Source organism: Tupaia chinensis, unplaced genomic scaffold (assembly GCF_000334495.1).
Source record: "Tupaia chinensis unplaced genomic scaffold, TupChi_1.0 Scaffold000140_1, whole genome shotgun sequence".
Classification (NCBI taxonomy): Eukaryota; Metazoa; Chordata; class Mammalia; order Scandentia; family Tupaiidae; genus Tupaia; species Tupaia belangeri.
In genome coordinates this window covers 7,094,909-7,111,061 of record NW_006159610.1, presented here as the reverse complement: position 1 = coordinate 7,111,061, position 16,153 = coordinate 7,094,909, and the positions used below count along the sequence as shown (strand labels likewise).

At 56.0% G+C, this 16,153-nt stretch overlaps 1 protein-coding gene across 6 annotated transcripts in view; it reads left to right on the top strand.

The window, feature by feature from the left end:
• HIPK2 (homeodomain interacting protein kinase 2) overlaps nucleotides 1–15,183 on the top strand; it is a 246,202-nt gene extending 231,019 nt beyond the window's left edge. For all 6 annotated transcript variants that reach the window (XM_027770510.1, XM_027770509.1, XM_027770508.1 and 3 more), the window contains 4 exons: nucleotides 183–430; nucleotides 7,221–7,381; nucleotides 8,150–10,640; nucleotides 10,689–15,183. In XM_027770510.1, coding sequence (XP_027626311.1) covers nucleotides 183–430; nucleotides 7,221–7,381; nucleotides 8,150–8,740 — 1,000 coding nt within the window. In that variant the 3' untranslated portion in view covers nucleotides 8,741–10,640; nucleotides 10,689–15,183. The remainder of the gene's footprint in view (nucleotides 1–182; nucleotides 431–7,220; nucleotides 7,382–8,149; nucleotides 10,641–10,688) is intronic.
• Nucleotides 15,184–16,153: the final 970 nt, after the last annotated feature.

Here is a 16,153-nt window from a genome sequence, read left to right as displayed (position 1 = left end):
CTCCCTTCAGGTTAGACGGTGACACCCACAAGCCCATGAGGTTAGCGAGAGCAGAAGTCACAGTCCTCACTCCCTCTCCGCTGCCCTCCCCTGCCTCGAGGTGCAGCAGGGATTCATGCTGGTTTGGGGTCCCCCCACGCAGCCTCCCCCGCCCGCATCTGACCTCTCCCCTTGGTTTTCAGCACTGTCTCCAAGCAGCGGAAGAACGTCATCAGCTGCGTCACCGTCCACGACTCCCCCTACTCCGACTCCTCCAGCAACACCAGCCCCTACTCAGTGCAGCAGCGCGCCGGGCACAGCAACGCCAAGCCCTTTGACACCAAGGGGAGCCTGGAGAGCCACTGCACTGGGAACCCCCGGACCATCATCGTGCCACCCCTGAAAACCCAGGCCAGCGAAGTCCTGGTGGAATGTGACAGCCTGGTGCCAGGTAACTTGGGGCCCGGGCTGGCCAGGAACCTCACTCTGAGATGGGTTTTCTTTGTTTTCTGCTGCTAGAGATCCTGGTATGAGAGCTCATCAAACAGAAAGAGCCCAGTTATTGTAGAAGACCCTTCGCAGGATTTCACTCAAGTTGCCCACGTGGGCTTCTTGAACGTTATGCTGTAGAGAACTGTTTTCCTTTGCTAATCCTGTAATCAGTACCTCCCTGCCATTTTGATGGCTCTGCTTCCAAGCAGGTTGATAAATACAAAACCAAAGCCACTGGTTCCTTACCTACTGGTCTGGGATTCCTGGCTGGTGAGCTTCCCTGACACCTCACTCTACTCGCTCCGTTGCTGTCCAGGAAGCCCTCTGGTAGAGGGTCGGGTGGGCTTCCTCTGTAGGAAAGACCTTCTCTGAGTCTTTTTTTCCCCCTTTTTCTTTATTCATGATAGAGCACACTTGCACATGTGTATGTAGATATGAGCGAGAAAGGAGCACCCTCCACAGGTCTGGTCACACCGCAATCCCCCACGTCCACTCTGTCGGATCGTGGGCACTTGCCTGCATGCCTGGCATGTTTCATGCTGACCGGGTCAAGGATTTGAACTGTAGTCACCATGTGGGATCCAGCTTCTCTTGAGCAGCACATTACCACTGCACCACAGAGCTGCCCCTTCCTGCAGGTCTTGCTGGCAAGGATACAGTAGCTCGCACCAGTCCCTGGCACAGCTGAGAGAGCAGAGCTGAGTGCATTTCTCACGGACCACTTTATGTGTTTTTTAATTGCCAGAGGGCACACGAGCTTGCTAGAGAGAGACAGAAAGCACCCCCAATGGGTATGGTCGTGACACAATCCCTTGTGCTCCATTTCTGTATCCTGTTGGAATTTTATTTAATTATTTTGAAGAGGTTTTTGCTACAGGGCACATGCGCTCGCCAGAGAGACAGAAAGTGAAAAATCATCCCCCAGGGGGGATAGCCACGCTACAATCCCTTCTCCTCCATTCTTCTCTCGGGATCCTGGGCACGCACATACATGCACCCAACATGAGTTTAAGCCACCAGGTCCGGAACTTGAACTGCGGTCGACTACATGGGAGTTCAGTGACATAGCCATTACGCTCACTGCTGGTCCCATTACTTAACTTCATTTATTTACTTATTTTAATTTGACCTGAGAGGAACAGAGTGAGAGTGAGAAAAAGAGGAAAAGTGAGAAAGCAAGCTGCCAGGTCCAGGACTCGAACCATGGTAACCACCATGCCACCTGCCAGCCCTGGTATGTTTTTTTAAGCCACCAAGGTCAAGATTTGAACCATGGCTGAGCACATGGGATCCATTAACCACCAGGCTAACCACCACTTTGTACTGCTCTATTAAAAGGATTCTTGCTATCCCATGAAGGCTTGCCCTGAAAAGTGGCTCCCAGAATAAAGGCCATGAATTTAACCTTCTAAATAAACATGGCAGCTCACCCTGGTGTTAGCAGTCTCTGCTCAGCGTTTCCCTTGTTCACAGTCGCGGTGTAAAGAGAAACTGAAGCAGAAGACATCCCCACGTTCTGCTTTTCCACCACAAGCGGTACCACAGCCACACCAGTCAGCCCCACGATAGCAGGCCCTTCAGGAGACAGGTCCTCAGAGCAGTGGCCAGTACACGTTTCTGCTCAGATGGCCCTTAAATGACTGTTTAAACCATAGCCCCACCTCCACGGTGGTGCTGACTGGAAAGGGGGAATAAAAACTGCCACCAGGGTTTGGTTGGGTGTGAGAAGCTGTTAGTCCCCAGAGAGACCTTCTGCTTGTGTGGCCTGAGGTTGCTACAGAGACCAGGAACCTTCCTGAGGCGGTCACCACATGGACAGCCCAGTGAGCACAGGCCATCGGGGCGCTGCTATTGAGGTGAAGAGTGGAAGCCAAGATGGCATCTCTGGGCGCTCTCTCAGCCGGGTGCCCCAGGTCAGCCTGCAGTGTGGGTCCCTAACACTCACAACGAAGCCTATAGCATGGCCTTTTCCACACAAAAGGCTCTGCCTGCAGAAGAAAACAGCAGTCAGCTTGGACTCTGTGACCTCCATGTCCTACCCAGGGGCTGCCTGGGAGCCCAGGTGGGATTATTCTCCCAGAAAGTCTTTCTCCCTGACTGTATAGTTCCCCGTGCTGCCTTTCCTCAAAGAGGTGTGGGCCAGCAGATGACGTAGCAGTTACATCCCATGTGACCAACCACAGTTCAATTCCCAGACCTGGTGCCTTGAACATCACACTGGGCACCGTGTGCACGCATGCCCAAGATTCATGGAGGAGAATGGATTGTGGCATGGCCATCCCCTCTGGGGAGTGAAAGAGGTGGTTGTAGAACTCAGCCAGCCCTGCACCCTGCTAAAGCTTCTGTGTTTTCATGTCCCAGTTTGTCCCCAACAGCACTGTGCAGACAGTGCAGACTTTGAGAATTAGTGCTCCTGGGTGGGCCAGGGGGCATTGTGGGGTAGGGGACCGTGGTGTCTACATGGTGGATGGGTGAGAAGTACATGGAGGGTTTCAAGCCACTGCACAGGGAGACCCACACACGGCATTAACACCCACCACATGGTCTTTGCCCCATGGCCAGTTATACCTGAGGCTTCACCTGCAGGAGAAAAGGACCATGGGGTGCCAGGTACGAGGGCCCAGGGTGTCCGTACGCTAGTTTCCTGTGACCCAGAGCCAGGAAATAAGGCTGAGCTTTCAAAATTAGACATCCTGTGAGGAAAAGAAATGAGGCTGGCCTTCGAGGCACAAGCACATCTCTCTCCCAAAAACCTGGTTTCTCTACCCAGGGAAACTTGACAGGAAGCAACAGTCCCTCGTAGTAACCACAGGGGCCTGTCAGGCACAGTTCACTGCAAGAGAAAGGATTCCTCGGAGCAGAGGACAGTACACGTTTCTGCTCAGACAGACCTTACATAATTATTTAAACCACATCTCACACATCTGTAAGTTTAAATATTTGCAAAGGGCATAGACCCTACCATAGCGTGTATTGCACCATTATTCCAGTTCTTTATCTTCGTAGAAACCTTAAAGGTATAGATTGAGCTCATTCCATACAAGGAAGGTGCCCTGACCCCCAGCCCCCACCATGCCACCCCGGCCCCCACCCCATCTTCTGGTGCCTGCCGCTCCCCAGCCCGTGGCGTGTCTTGGTCTGCTGTTCATCGTTAGCTGCAAAATCAGTCCAGGCCTGGGGTACTCTGTGACTCACACAGGCCGACATGCGCACTGGCAGCTGCTCCCCAGCTGAAGCTCCCATCACATCTCAGAGGCAGGGGTCCCGCGGCCCTCTGGATGCGGTCGGGGTGAGGGCTGTGTGTACAGCAGGCCGACCTCCGTACTCCTCTCCCGCCCACAGCTCTCCACTTGGGAAGGATGTCGCGGTTTCCCCACAGCCGTCCCAGCTCTCCTGGGTTAGTTAAGTTTCTCATGGAAGGCAGGGTGAACTCTACCCTGGCTTAAGACAAAGAGTTTATCAGAAGGATGCAGGATTTAGGGAAAGCTCAACAGTTAAGTCCCAGGCAGAGCAGGGGCTGGGACTCCTGGGGCCGGAGCTGCTGGAGGCCTGCCTGCCCTGTGGAGCTGTCTTCACCTGACCACAGAGCCAGCAGTTCCCCGACTCCCGTGCCCCATTTCCAGGTAACCAGCATTCATCTCCACTGGGAACAGACCCCTGGACCTTGAGAGTCAGCTTTTGCCAAGGGACAGGTTCAGTAATGACGCCAGCAATCACTAACAGAACTAGCAACATTAAGGTCCTAAATGCTGGATACAGAACATTTTACAGATGTTAACTTGTGTGATCCACGTGATAACCCTACGTGTGGCTGCCGTTATTTTTCCAATTTCGTAGCCAGCCCCATAGCCTAATTAACAGAACTGGATCCCAGATGACCCACCCACAGTTCAAGTCCCAGACCTAGTGGCTTGAAAATCAAGCCAGGCACGTGTGTGCATGCGCGTGCCAGAAATCCTATACAGAAATGGAAAAGAAAGAATTACAGCATGACCATTCCCCAAAGGGGGTGCTTTCTCCTCTCTCTCTCTCTCTCTCTCTCTCTCTCACACACACACACACACACACACACACACACAAGCACACATGCCCTCTGGCAATCTTTTTTAAAATGGGAGCATAAAGAGATTCACCAACTTGTTTGAGGCTGTGTGCTGGTCCTCCCAGGGGCTGGCCCCAGAGCGTATCTGTGCTGTAAGCATTCTGCTCACCTAGTGTAGACAGGGCCACCAGCGGCCACCCCGAGCACCAAGGGCTATTTCCAGGGCAGGGCATCTCCAGAAAGCCCCGTACTGTCCTCTTGCCACCGAAACATACGTAGGCCCTTCAGCTCGGCCCGTGGTCACTGTGCTCGTCTCTCCAGGAGGAACTGCTGCTCATTCCTCGGTCCCCTCCAGGACCCCTGCCTCATTCAGGCCCCTCCTGCTCTGACGCGTCTTCCATATCCTGTCCCCACGGACAGTAGCGAGCGGAATGCCAGGCTGCCATTCATGTCACCTAAAACTCTTTTTAAAGTTTGTTTTTCCGAGAGGCACCCCACCAAGTCCTCACGCTGCGACTACCTCCAGTCTCTGCAGGTCAGGATCTCGGCACATGAGTGTCCACACCTGACAGCTCAGCAGGGTCCGGGACGTGAACCCAGGGCCTTTCCCATGTGGGTCCAGTTGCTATCACTGTGCCGTCACCTGACCCCTCACTCTGCAGACTTAGGCCATACATCCCTTGAGCTCTGTTTCTCCCACACGTAATTGCCACGATAAATGCGGCGAGTTGGCCTAGGAGTGGAGAGGGAGCCCGATGGTGTAGGGGGTCAGGATGTACCCTCTGAGTTCAGTGTGCGCCAGCGTTCGTCCCCAAGCTTCCAGTTTCCTCTGCTCTTCTTGCCCTTTGAAGGCACAGGTGGCTCTCTGACCACAGTTGCCCAGCATTCTAGCCGCGGCCCCAGCTCAGGCGTCTCCTGTTGGATCTTGATTTTCTCACCTGAGATTCATAATAAAATTGACCCAACCTCGTCCAAGGAGGAGCCTGATCTGTACCGTGCGTGGCTCTTTCATATTTAGCACCCTCCACCTGGGGGTACCCAGATTCACCCGCCACAACCCACCACGAGCTGCTTCCCTGGGATGGTGGCGTTGGGCTTTCTTCTTGCCTAAGACGTGCAGACCCCAGTATAAAAGTTCTGCATTCTTGCTCCTGGAATGTGAGACACAGCTCTGTCCCAGACACGCCGCACTGTGTCCTTGCCACTTCTCCCTTCAGGGTACACACTGAACATGACTCTCCTCCAACACCCCTTCCTCGGACGCCCTCCTCGAACGTGGGCGGCTTCAGAGCTGGGGGGCTGTGGATGATGACAGTGCTCTGGCGGATGACTGGACTCCTGCGCCAAAGGCCTGTTCACACTGGCTGTCAGTTATTTCGCCTTGGTTTTCCTCCTCTGCTAGACACAGCTTCTGGGGAAGTGTTCGGTTTCCAGAAAGACACCAAGAGGCAGGCAAACAATAGCACTGTCCACCCACTCTGCGCAGGCCCACGGTGTCTAGCAGGGCTCCCTGTGTGGGGACCACCCCTGGGGGGGGGGGAGGCAGCCAGGGGCGTGGAGATGGCTTCACCTAGCAGCGGAACTCCCCGAGGAGCCTGCCACACTCCGATCCCTGACACTGCCCAGAACAGCCTCACCTGGCTTGTCCTCAGGCCAATCCCTCACCATGCCTGGCACACAGTGGGTGCTCAGGAAATGTTGGTCTGATGGCGCGAGGCAGTGGGCTCTGAAGAGGCTCCTTGGACTCCTTCCAGCTAGACGCCATGGGGGCCATCCTACTTGGGGCAGAGCCACACTTGGTGAGCCCCTGGCTGTTCGTGTAGCCCACCAGCCAGCAGCTGGTTAGGAGTACAGACTCTCGGGACCAGCAGATGGCATAATGGCTGTATCACTGGAGTCCCACGTAGTCGACCGCTGTTCAAGTCCCAGACCGGACGGCTTGAAACACCCTGGGTGTGTGTGCGTGCCCAAGATCCTGAGAGGAAAAGGAGCAGAAGGGATTATGGTGTGGCCATCTCCCCTGGGGAGTGATTTCTCACTTTCTGTCTCTCTATCTTTGGTGAGCACATGTGCCCTATAGCAAAAACAAAATTTCTCTTAAAAGAAAGAAAAGAAATGTAGACTCTCAGGCCCACCCGGGGCTCTGGGCCAGAACATGGCACCACCGGCTGACCAGGCGGGCAGGCACCTCTGGAGTAGCCACGCTCTGCCCCACCTCCTCAGAGACAGGAGAGCCCTGCACTCGGCCGTGTCCTCCCTGGATGACTGTCCCGTCCTGCCGAGGACAGGGCACTAGGCCAGGTGACACCGTGGTACCTTAGCTGTCTTTGTCCTCCTGGTGGTTCGTGGCATCTGCCTCAGACGCGGTCTAGATGCTGCTCACAACCACCCGCTGCCAGATGCCAGAGGGGACGCCCCAGGAGGACCATGTTAGACCTGGCCTCGGGCCATCGGCCACTGCGCCTCTCTGCCCCTGTCTCTTCCTTGGCTTCTGGCTTCCTCTCCTCCCCTGTGGCTCTAACCACCCTCTCCCACAAGGGGACAAGCCAGAGCCCTGTTGCCAGCCCAGAGCCACGGAGAGGAAGCTCTGTGACTGACCGGTCCCAGGAAATGGCCCTTCCTGGGCCACCTTAGGAGGTGGGGGTAGCGTCTTCTGGGAGCTGCGGACCTGCTCCTGACCTGTGACCTCTTCCTCCTCCCACCACAGTCAACTCCAGCCACCACTCGTCCTCTTACAAGCCCAAGTCCTCCAGCACCGTGGCCTCCACCAGCGGTCACTCTTCAGGGAGCTCGTCTGGAGCCATCGCCTACCGGCAGCAGCGGCCCGGCCCCCACTTCCAGCAGCAGCAGCCTCTCAACCTCAGCCAGGTGAGCGGGTCCCAGAGCAGCAGCCCCCAGGGGCACAGGAAGTGCCCCGCGGGGTCTCTGGGGTCACCTTGGGGAAGTCGGTGTCACTGGTTGGCAGAGAGCCACCAGAGCACAGTGACTCGTCTGATGTTACAAAGCTCTTTGCGACATGGTGCCATGAAGAGCTTAAAAATAGGGTGGCCCATATTGGCCCACTGTGACCTAGCTCAGGGCAGAACACGTCCTGGCCCAGTCAGCCTGGGCTCCAGGGACAGACCACACCCCAGAGACCCCAGATCCGGGGAGGGAGGTCCTAGGGTTTGGGGAGAGACTTGAGTGGAACCTCAGGGCCATTGCCATGGCCACAGAGCAAGGCTGTGCATGGAGGGCTGGGCCTCAGGTCTGATTACGGAGCGGACGCAGGGAGGTGGGGAGGTCTGCTCAGAACCCCATCCAAAGTGCTGTCCCCAGCTTGTGTCAAGACTGCATCAGAGTACGGAGAGCCAAGTCCACGTTGAGGGGGGCAGTTTGGACGGCAGCATTCTGGAGGGTGCGGTTTCAGCCATGAGCCTCACTGCGAGTGGAGGAGCATGGCCACTCGGCCGTCCTCAGCAGCCGCACAGCCCCGGCTCGCCCTCGGGAGAAAGCCGCTCCTGTGCGCTCGGCAGCTGGCTGGGCCGCGGTCATCTCGGCAGGCCACCTACCAGGGCGTGCTCGGCCCTCCTGCTGTGCCCTGGCACCTTCTGGTCCCTGTGCCCCTAACGCAGCCGGCTTGGTGCTTCTCCCCAGGCCCAGCAGCACAGGGAGCCCCCGCCGCCAGCAGGCCTACATCGCGCCCACCATGGCGCAGGCTCCGTACTCCTTCCCGCACAGCAGCCCCAGCCACGGCGCCGTCCACCCCCACCTGGCCGCCGCCCACCTCCCCGCGCAGCCCCACCTCTACACCTACACGGCGCCCGCTGCCCTGGGCTCCACCGGCACCGTGGCCCACCTGGTGGCCTCGCAAGGCTCGGCGCGCCACCCCGTGCAGCACACTGCCTACCCGGCCGGCCTCGTACACCAGGTCCCAGTGAGCATGGGCCCCCGGGTCCTGCCCTCACCCACCATCCACCCAAGTCAGTACCCGGCCCAGTTCGCCCACCAGACCTACATCAGCGCCTCGCCGGCCTCCACGGTCTACACTGGATACCCACTGAGCCCCGCCAAGGTCAACCAGTACCCTTACATATAAGCACTGGAAGGGACGGGAGGGGGAGGAGGGGCAGAGGAGGGGAGGGGCTCCCGGACCCAGGTGGGAGCAGGCTTTTTATACTGAAGATGCCGCACACAAACAATGCAAACGGGGCAGGGGAGGGGCAGGGACGGGACGGGACACAATGAAACTTGAACTAGGAAGTGGGGGGACGTAGAGCAGAGAAGAGGACATTTTAAAAAGGAAGGGGTTAAGGAGGGGGGAAAATCTATGCTTTTTATTGTAAAAAAGAAAAAGGAAAAAAAAATGAAATTGTCGGTAACAAAAAACAAAAAAAAAAAATCACAGCTCACGGACCCACTCTGCACCAAACTGGAAGGAGAAGAGGAGACCGGCAGGAAGGTTCTGGAAGTGGAGGGCCCCAGTTCTGAAGAACTTTATGAACTTTTCAAAGATTATTTTCATATGGCAGCAAGTAACATTGAAGACTTTGCTGTCAGGGGTTTTAATTCATTGAACGTGAGAATTAGGGATTTTTCCAGAACTCTGAAGGGCCAACACCCCTCCAGGAAGTCAGGCCGAGGCCTGGGCAGGCCGGTGTGCGGGAGTTGGTCTGGGGTTGGCAACACCCAGTTCAGGAATGACGGGAACGGCCAGGCGGAGGGGAGACCCCTGGGACACGGCGGCATTCTTTCTGAGCACTCTGGGTAAATCCCTAAGTACTGTTACCCCTCAAACGTCATCATCAATGTGTGTCGCAAACTTTAGTTTTTCTCTCTTCTGTTCTCAAGTTCTATTTCCTCTTTGACTCCCCCCCTGGTCACGTGGCGTAGGACGAGCGCCGTCGCAGACACCCTGGTAGCAGGCAGCACTCCGCACCGCCCCACCTCGTGTCCGTCTCCCACGGTACCGACCGACGGGTCGTCACTGTAATTGCACAGAAACGTGACATAGCATCGGCATGTGACCGGGGCGGGGGCCCAGGGTACACCTTGCCGGAGTGTGGGTGTGAGCGCGGGGGCCGCCCGGCCGTGCGTCCCTCGGCCGCTGTCCCAGCCCCACAGTCTTGGTTTTACATCATTCCCTCCTAGTGCCTTACCGACCGACCGACAGACGCGGTGGAAGGGTTTACTCCCCCGGAACTCCAGGAAGCCGGCCGGGCGAGGCGGGCAGTCGGAGCTGTCCCCGCACCGCTCACGTGTACTCTGGTCTGTCTTTTCGTTACTCTCGTTTGATGCCCATCGTCTCTCGGGCTGTTTGCTAGCAGGATATCGGGGAGCTGGCAGGGCTCGGAGGAGAACCGCCAGGTCTTGAGAGAGGTGTGCGAGACCCCTGTTGGGTGGCACATCTGTGGACCCGGTTGGCTTTAGTTGAGTTTTACTTTGAGGGCAGAGGGGGGCAGAGACCCAGAGAGACTCCCCACCTCTCACCCTCACCCCACTCTGCCCAGAGGGCCAGCACTGCCCTTTGTAGGACCAGAGGTTTTAGGAATATGGGCCTCCCCGGGTGGCCACCCCTAGGCCCAGCACAGCCTGCCCCCGGTCACCTGGCACCCACCTGAAGCTGCGTCCCCCAGTCCCTCACACAAGAATCCTGGTGTTCTGAGACAGCCCACACGTCCTCCTCGCCCGGGCGCCCTGAGCTGCATTTGCTCTCACGGCTTTGCCAGGTCCCTCCCTGCGGAGACCACCTCCGGCCTTGTCGGCTCTTGGGGTCTTCCTTCACGTTACCCAGGTCTGCCCAAGACGTGATTTTGGTTCTGGTCTTTGAGGGGTCTGATGGACAGAAGGTGGGAGGGACGTTTCTGAGGGTGACAGGGAGATCTTACACTGCACTCTGTAAACACTCCCGCGGACAGTTACGTTTCCAAAGAAATCTGCCCTTTGCCCTCTTTGCACCTTTGAGATATTCTAAAAGTTTTCTCAGGCTTTGAGCACTGCTGGCTGCTTGAGGGTGGGAGTTCCCTGTCTTCACGGTGAATAGCACTGAACTGCATGAGCATCGGGCAAGTCTGGTCAAGGATGGGGCCTAGAGGTCGGTTCTGTTGGATTCGGATGCAGTCTTTGACCCCACGGCTACGTTTCCAAGGTGCAAAGTGATGCAGTCTTTGGCTGACCCCACGGCTACGTTTCCAAGGTGCAAAGAGCTCTCCCCCGATTCAGCAGTCCCCGCCGCCTCCTCCCTCCATTTCTTCTTACCCTGCGGTCTCCCAGAGGAACCTGCTGTGAACGGTGTGTGCGCAGTGAGATCCACCTCAGTGACGAAGCTGTTACTTAGCTCTTAGCTGTGAAATAACTCTGGGGACTTCCCCACCATAATTTCTGACTTAAAAAGAAATAGGTCTCCAAACTGGAGGTAGATTAGGCCAGGCTGGAGGCTGGGAGGAAGGACACCAGGACCTGCTCGAGGCTGGCACGCTCTGGCGGCTCCTGTGAGGGGTCGCAGTGGGAAGACGCTCTCTCCTGGGCCGGCAGTCAGTTCCCGCTTCACCCAGAGGTGGGGAAGCCATCTGTCACAGCAGGGAAGCCGGCAGTTCTGAGAGGTGAGGGAAACAGCCTCCAGAGGACATGGGAGCCAGAGCCCTCCCAGAGCTGTGCCAGCCTGGAAAAGCCAGCTGTTAGGGACTTTGGGGGCAGCCAGATCCCATCAGTGCATCTCATACCCAGGTACAAGGCATCTAGACCTGGGTGCCCGTGAGCCTCGTTCTGCCCTGGGGCAGCATCCAGGCCCCGGCACAGGTCAGTTCCAACCCCTCCTTTCTGATCTCTGAAAATGTTCTTTCCATTTTAGAGAAGATGATTTCGTCTGCTTAAGTTGGAAGTTTCTTACTCTATCCCCTGATGTGTCCTTTCCTTTCCTTCTTCCAGATCAGGAATGAAGATTCCATGCTGCTCATAAAGATATTATTGTACTAATTATTCTTGCTATTACCATTGTAATTATGACCATCATGTTGATATGTTAGTCAGGGTTTTTAAATGCACATTTATTCCCAGGATCTTTGTGTTTTCTCTTTACTAGTTAAACCTCTTCTGTCTGTGAGTATGTGAGCAGACGGGAGGGACATGCAGATGTCCAGCTTTGTTCACACACACAAGGAAGACCCAGCAATTAGGAAGTGTTTCTGTCATCTCTGTTCCAAAGGAGCCATCCGGAAAGATCCACAACAGAGAGGAAGAATCAAGCCCAGAGTGGGCCCTTGATGACGTGTCACTGTCAAAATCGATCCTTCTAGATTCCCACTGGCCTGGGATGAGACTTGAGGAAGCATCTTGGGGGCACGGGGAATGCTGACCCCGCCCCCTTACACACACACACCTGTCTTAAACCCCCAGATGGCTCCTTTCCGCGCGCTGTGCTCTCCTGCACTTCTGGGATCTGTTAACGAGGTCCTGGGCCTGTCTCACATTGGATGTGTAAGCAAAAAAGCCCTCTGCTCAGAGTGGAGCAAAGTCTTTCCCAAGTGTCTACCCTTGTCGCAGTCACCAGGGTACGGTGTATGTCCTTCGGTGCAGGCTAGCTGTCCCCCTCATGGAAGCCACTGGCTGTAATAAGCTGACGTAAGGCCAGTGGGCAGGTGGTCCTCCCCCAGGAGATGTCGGCCCTGCTCCCACCCTTCCGTCCATGAGCATCCTGTACTACCCGCTCCTTCAGTCCACCCCTGCCCACCCCACGCCTCCCAGCACACACTTCTGTGGAGCCGAGAGAAAGGGGGGATAGGGCCAGAGACCCCCTAAGAGAGTCTAGCAGCCATTCTGATGTGCAGCCATGTCCCTTCTGCGTTCGTCAGCCAGCAGCAGCACAGCGGCCTGGCGGCCATCCCTGCTGGGCGCCCACGGCACCCAGGAACAAGGCACCCTGGATTAAGAGGTAGAAGTAGTTGTTTCACTGCAGTATCGGGCGGCGCCCGGTCCCACAGACACTCAGCTGGTTCGTGTGCACTCTGCTGTCCTCATTTGATGTCCCCCTGGAGCAGCAGCCCCAGAAGCCCCACTGGTGCACCCAGCTCCCCCTATGCTCCTTAGCAATACTCTCCCAGGTCTCCCATCCAGTCTTCCAGTACTGGACCACCTGGGCGAATTGCGGGAACGCCAGGCCGCTGTCCCTAGGACTGAGTTCTCGAGTGGGGGGATGCTAGCCCTGTCCCTAGGTAGATGCACAGCCCGGAGCATTGTGTCACCTTGAATCTGCCCGTCCTTCATCGCTGGAGAAGCGCGGTCAGAGTTAGAGGGGACGGTGGAAAGGACAGGCTGCAGACAAGGGCCGGTGGAGCCCTGTGCATGGCCCTGGCTGTTTGCCTCTGCTGGCTGGGCTCTCCCTGGCTGGCGCCAGCTCTGTGCCTCGAGCCTCTTCATGACGTTGTGGATGTTTCCAAGGGAAGTGGGGAGCAGGTCAGTGGGTGGGAGAGTCCAAGGCTTGATGCCAATTACTGCTGTGACGTGGAGCGCGTGGTCAGCGCAGTGCAAGGGAGGGGCCAGGCGACGTTTGTCTCCCGGACCGCGCGTGCGTTTCCAGCCTTGCTGCCACGTGCTGTGGGCAGGCTGTGGGGGGCTTTCTGTCTTCTTCACCCTGGGAGACTCCAGCTGCCCCAACACTGGGACGCGGGGAAGGCAGGAGGGATCAGCATGACTGCCGGCAGGACAGTTCCCATGGCTAGGCCTTGGGAATTGCAAACACTCGTTTCAGAACAAGCTCGTGGTGGATTCGGGTTGTGTGAGTGTGTATGCGCGAGTGGAGCAGACTTTCTTGGAAACTGGAGGGAGGTGATGAGGAGGCTTGAGGAAGTACTACGGATGGTCGTGGTGTGGTGAGTGGTCCCAGGCTCGCCCCGGCCTTGGTCCAGGCTCTCTGTCTGGTGCTGAGGGCTGGGAGGGAGGTGGAGCCTGTCAAGTCGCCGCAATGACAGAAAATAGAAAGGAGAGAATAGGTGCCCTCACTCTCCGAGAAGACAGGAGAGGGGCCAGGATCCCTCTGCAGACCCAGCCTGGGCTTCACACCGCCACCGCCAGCGTGAGCGGCTTTGCCACGGCACACTCCACCCCTCGTCCCCAGCGACTTTGCAGGCGTCTCTCCCCAGCTGGGTCTTTTCTTTCTAATGTGTTTAACAGGTTTCCGATGGGGAAGCCTCCAAACTGAGCAGGCCAGAGATGTCCTCACCAAGTTGGAAAGGAAGGTGACTTCCTTTCTGTAGCCAAAGAACCCTGTCAGAGAACCCCTCCCAGCTTGGACAGACAGCGTCCCCCCATTCCCTTCCAGGCAATAACTGACGGCATCCGTGCTGATGCGATCCCATTCGTCTTTCTCGTTCCTATCTTTTTTCTTTTCCTCAATCGCATTTATTTTGAGACTGTGCTCATCTTTTAAGAGGAGTAGCGTAGGAACTCTAAATGCTGCTACCGAGAGGCTGGAGGTACTGCAGAGCATGTGGGCTTCGCAAACCTTGCGCTACCAAGGGACCGGGTGGAACAGGTCCTGCCAGGCGCTTTGGCTGTGGCAGGGCCTTAGCGCATGCAGGTCTGGGCACGGGACAGCAGTACCTCACACGATGCCTCAAGACTCCCACTTTGAGTCTACAGACTGGACCCAGTAAAGTCCCGGTCAGGCCACTGGAGACTGGAGGATGGCGAGAGAGGGTTTAAATGCTAAGGAAACCTCAGAGGCTTTGGCACTGCAGCTCACTGTCATGACCCAACCTGGCAGATTCTGGTGTATTTGTTGCACCTTCCAGAAACCTAGGGGTGGGGAGAGCTCCAGGCCAGTTCTCCCCTTCAGACTCAGAGTTTGCAGAGAAGCAGCCCCTTCAGGGCACATGCCACAGAACACCAGCACCAGCAGGGTGGGGGTGGCCAGGGGGTGGCCGGAAGCTCCGCAGTGCCCCCTGCCGCCCTTCCACAAGCCTTTGTGAGCTCCCATCTCAGACCCCTGCACTAGAACGGGACCCTGGCTAGCTCTTGTTTGGTCACACTTGCCATGTCCGACATGCATTGAGCACCTTCTGTACTCCAGGCCTGTGCCAAGCCTTTAGGAGAATCTTCTCACAGAGCTCCACAGCCACCGCCAGTTACGGATGAGGATGCCGATGCGCTGAGAAAGCGGCACGTGTTCGAGGACACGTGAGACGATGGTGGCCCAAAATCTCCTAGTGTCTAGTCAGGTTTTTGTTTATCAGGACCTTCCTGAGATGTGGTTTTGTTTTACTTTCTTAACTAACAGCAGTGAGTGGCCTGGTATTTCTGATAAACCACTTAGCGATCCTCCGTTTCTGTGTGCCAGACACTGTGCTAAGAACTGCTCCTTGGTCGTCTCGTTTGGTTTTGTCTTCACAGTAACCCTCAGAGGTCAGCACCGCTAGCCCTTTCACGGGGAAGGCATCTGGCCCGCAGAACTGGTGAACTGCTCAGGGCTACACAGCAGGCAAGGGAAGGGGTCAGGCCTTGAACCGAGGCCTGCCCAGCTCCAAAACTGAGCTTTCAGCCTTCGCCTCAGCCGTCTCCTGTGTGTGTGTGCGTGTGTGTGTGTGTGTGTGTGCCGTCTCCTGTGTGTCTGTGTGTGTGTGTGTGCGCGCGTGCGCGTGTGCACATGTGCAGAGAGAGACCTTGGAGGAACCTCACCGTCTGCCACCCCTGCACCATGGAACTCTGCAGAAGGGCTGTAGAAGAGGAGGTCCTGGGTCGGACACAGGCAGGCGAGGCAGAGACGGCCCAACCTTTGGAAGAGATCTCTGGGGAGTTTCTTTTTATTCACGGTAGAAGTCCTTTCGGGTTTCTTTCCAGCATCCCACTAGCTTTAGCAGTGCTGCTACAATAGACTCTTACAGGAGTGAAGGAAAAAAACATTCTATTCTTTTCTTTTTTAAATAATGTTTTCTTGCTTATAGTTAATTCTAGAAAGGCAATACTAAAGGTATATATTTTCTTCAAAATGCTATTTTTTACTGCACTTGATAAACATGACAACTCTGATCTCTGTGGTAGGTAGATCTGCTCTTCAGCTCTGGGCCAGCTAGATGCAAGAGCCACACCAAATCTGTGAATACCACGTGCGGGTCTGGTGTCCAGAACTATTTTCTTTATGTAGGAAAAGATGAAGAAGAAAGAGAAGATGACTTAGAAAGAGGGACAAAGCAAAGTGTTTTTTTGAGACAGGTACCCTTCTCAAAGAAATAGAAAGCAACGGTTGTATAAAAAACTGGACGTAAGGACGGAGTGTCTCTTGCCCTGGTCTGAAATTAATGGTAATGCAGATGCCTTTTTATTTTGGATGAAAGGTAGCAAGAATCTGGAAATCCTTTAGGACTAGAGTATTGATTCTTTTTAAAATATTATTATTTGTCATGAGATAGCCACTTGTGTGTGCCGTCTCCTGTGTGTCTGTGTGTGTGTGTGTGCGCGCGTGCGCGTGTGCACATGTGCAGAGAGAGACCTTGGAGGAACCTCACCGTCTGCCACCCCTGCACCATGGAACTCTGCAGAAGGGCTGTAGAAGAGGAGGTCCTGGGTCGGACACAGGCAGGCGAGGCAGAGACGGCCCAACCTTTGGAAGAGATCTCTGGGGAGTTTCTTTTTATTCACGGTAGAAGTCCTTTCGGGTTTCTTTCCAGC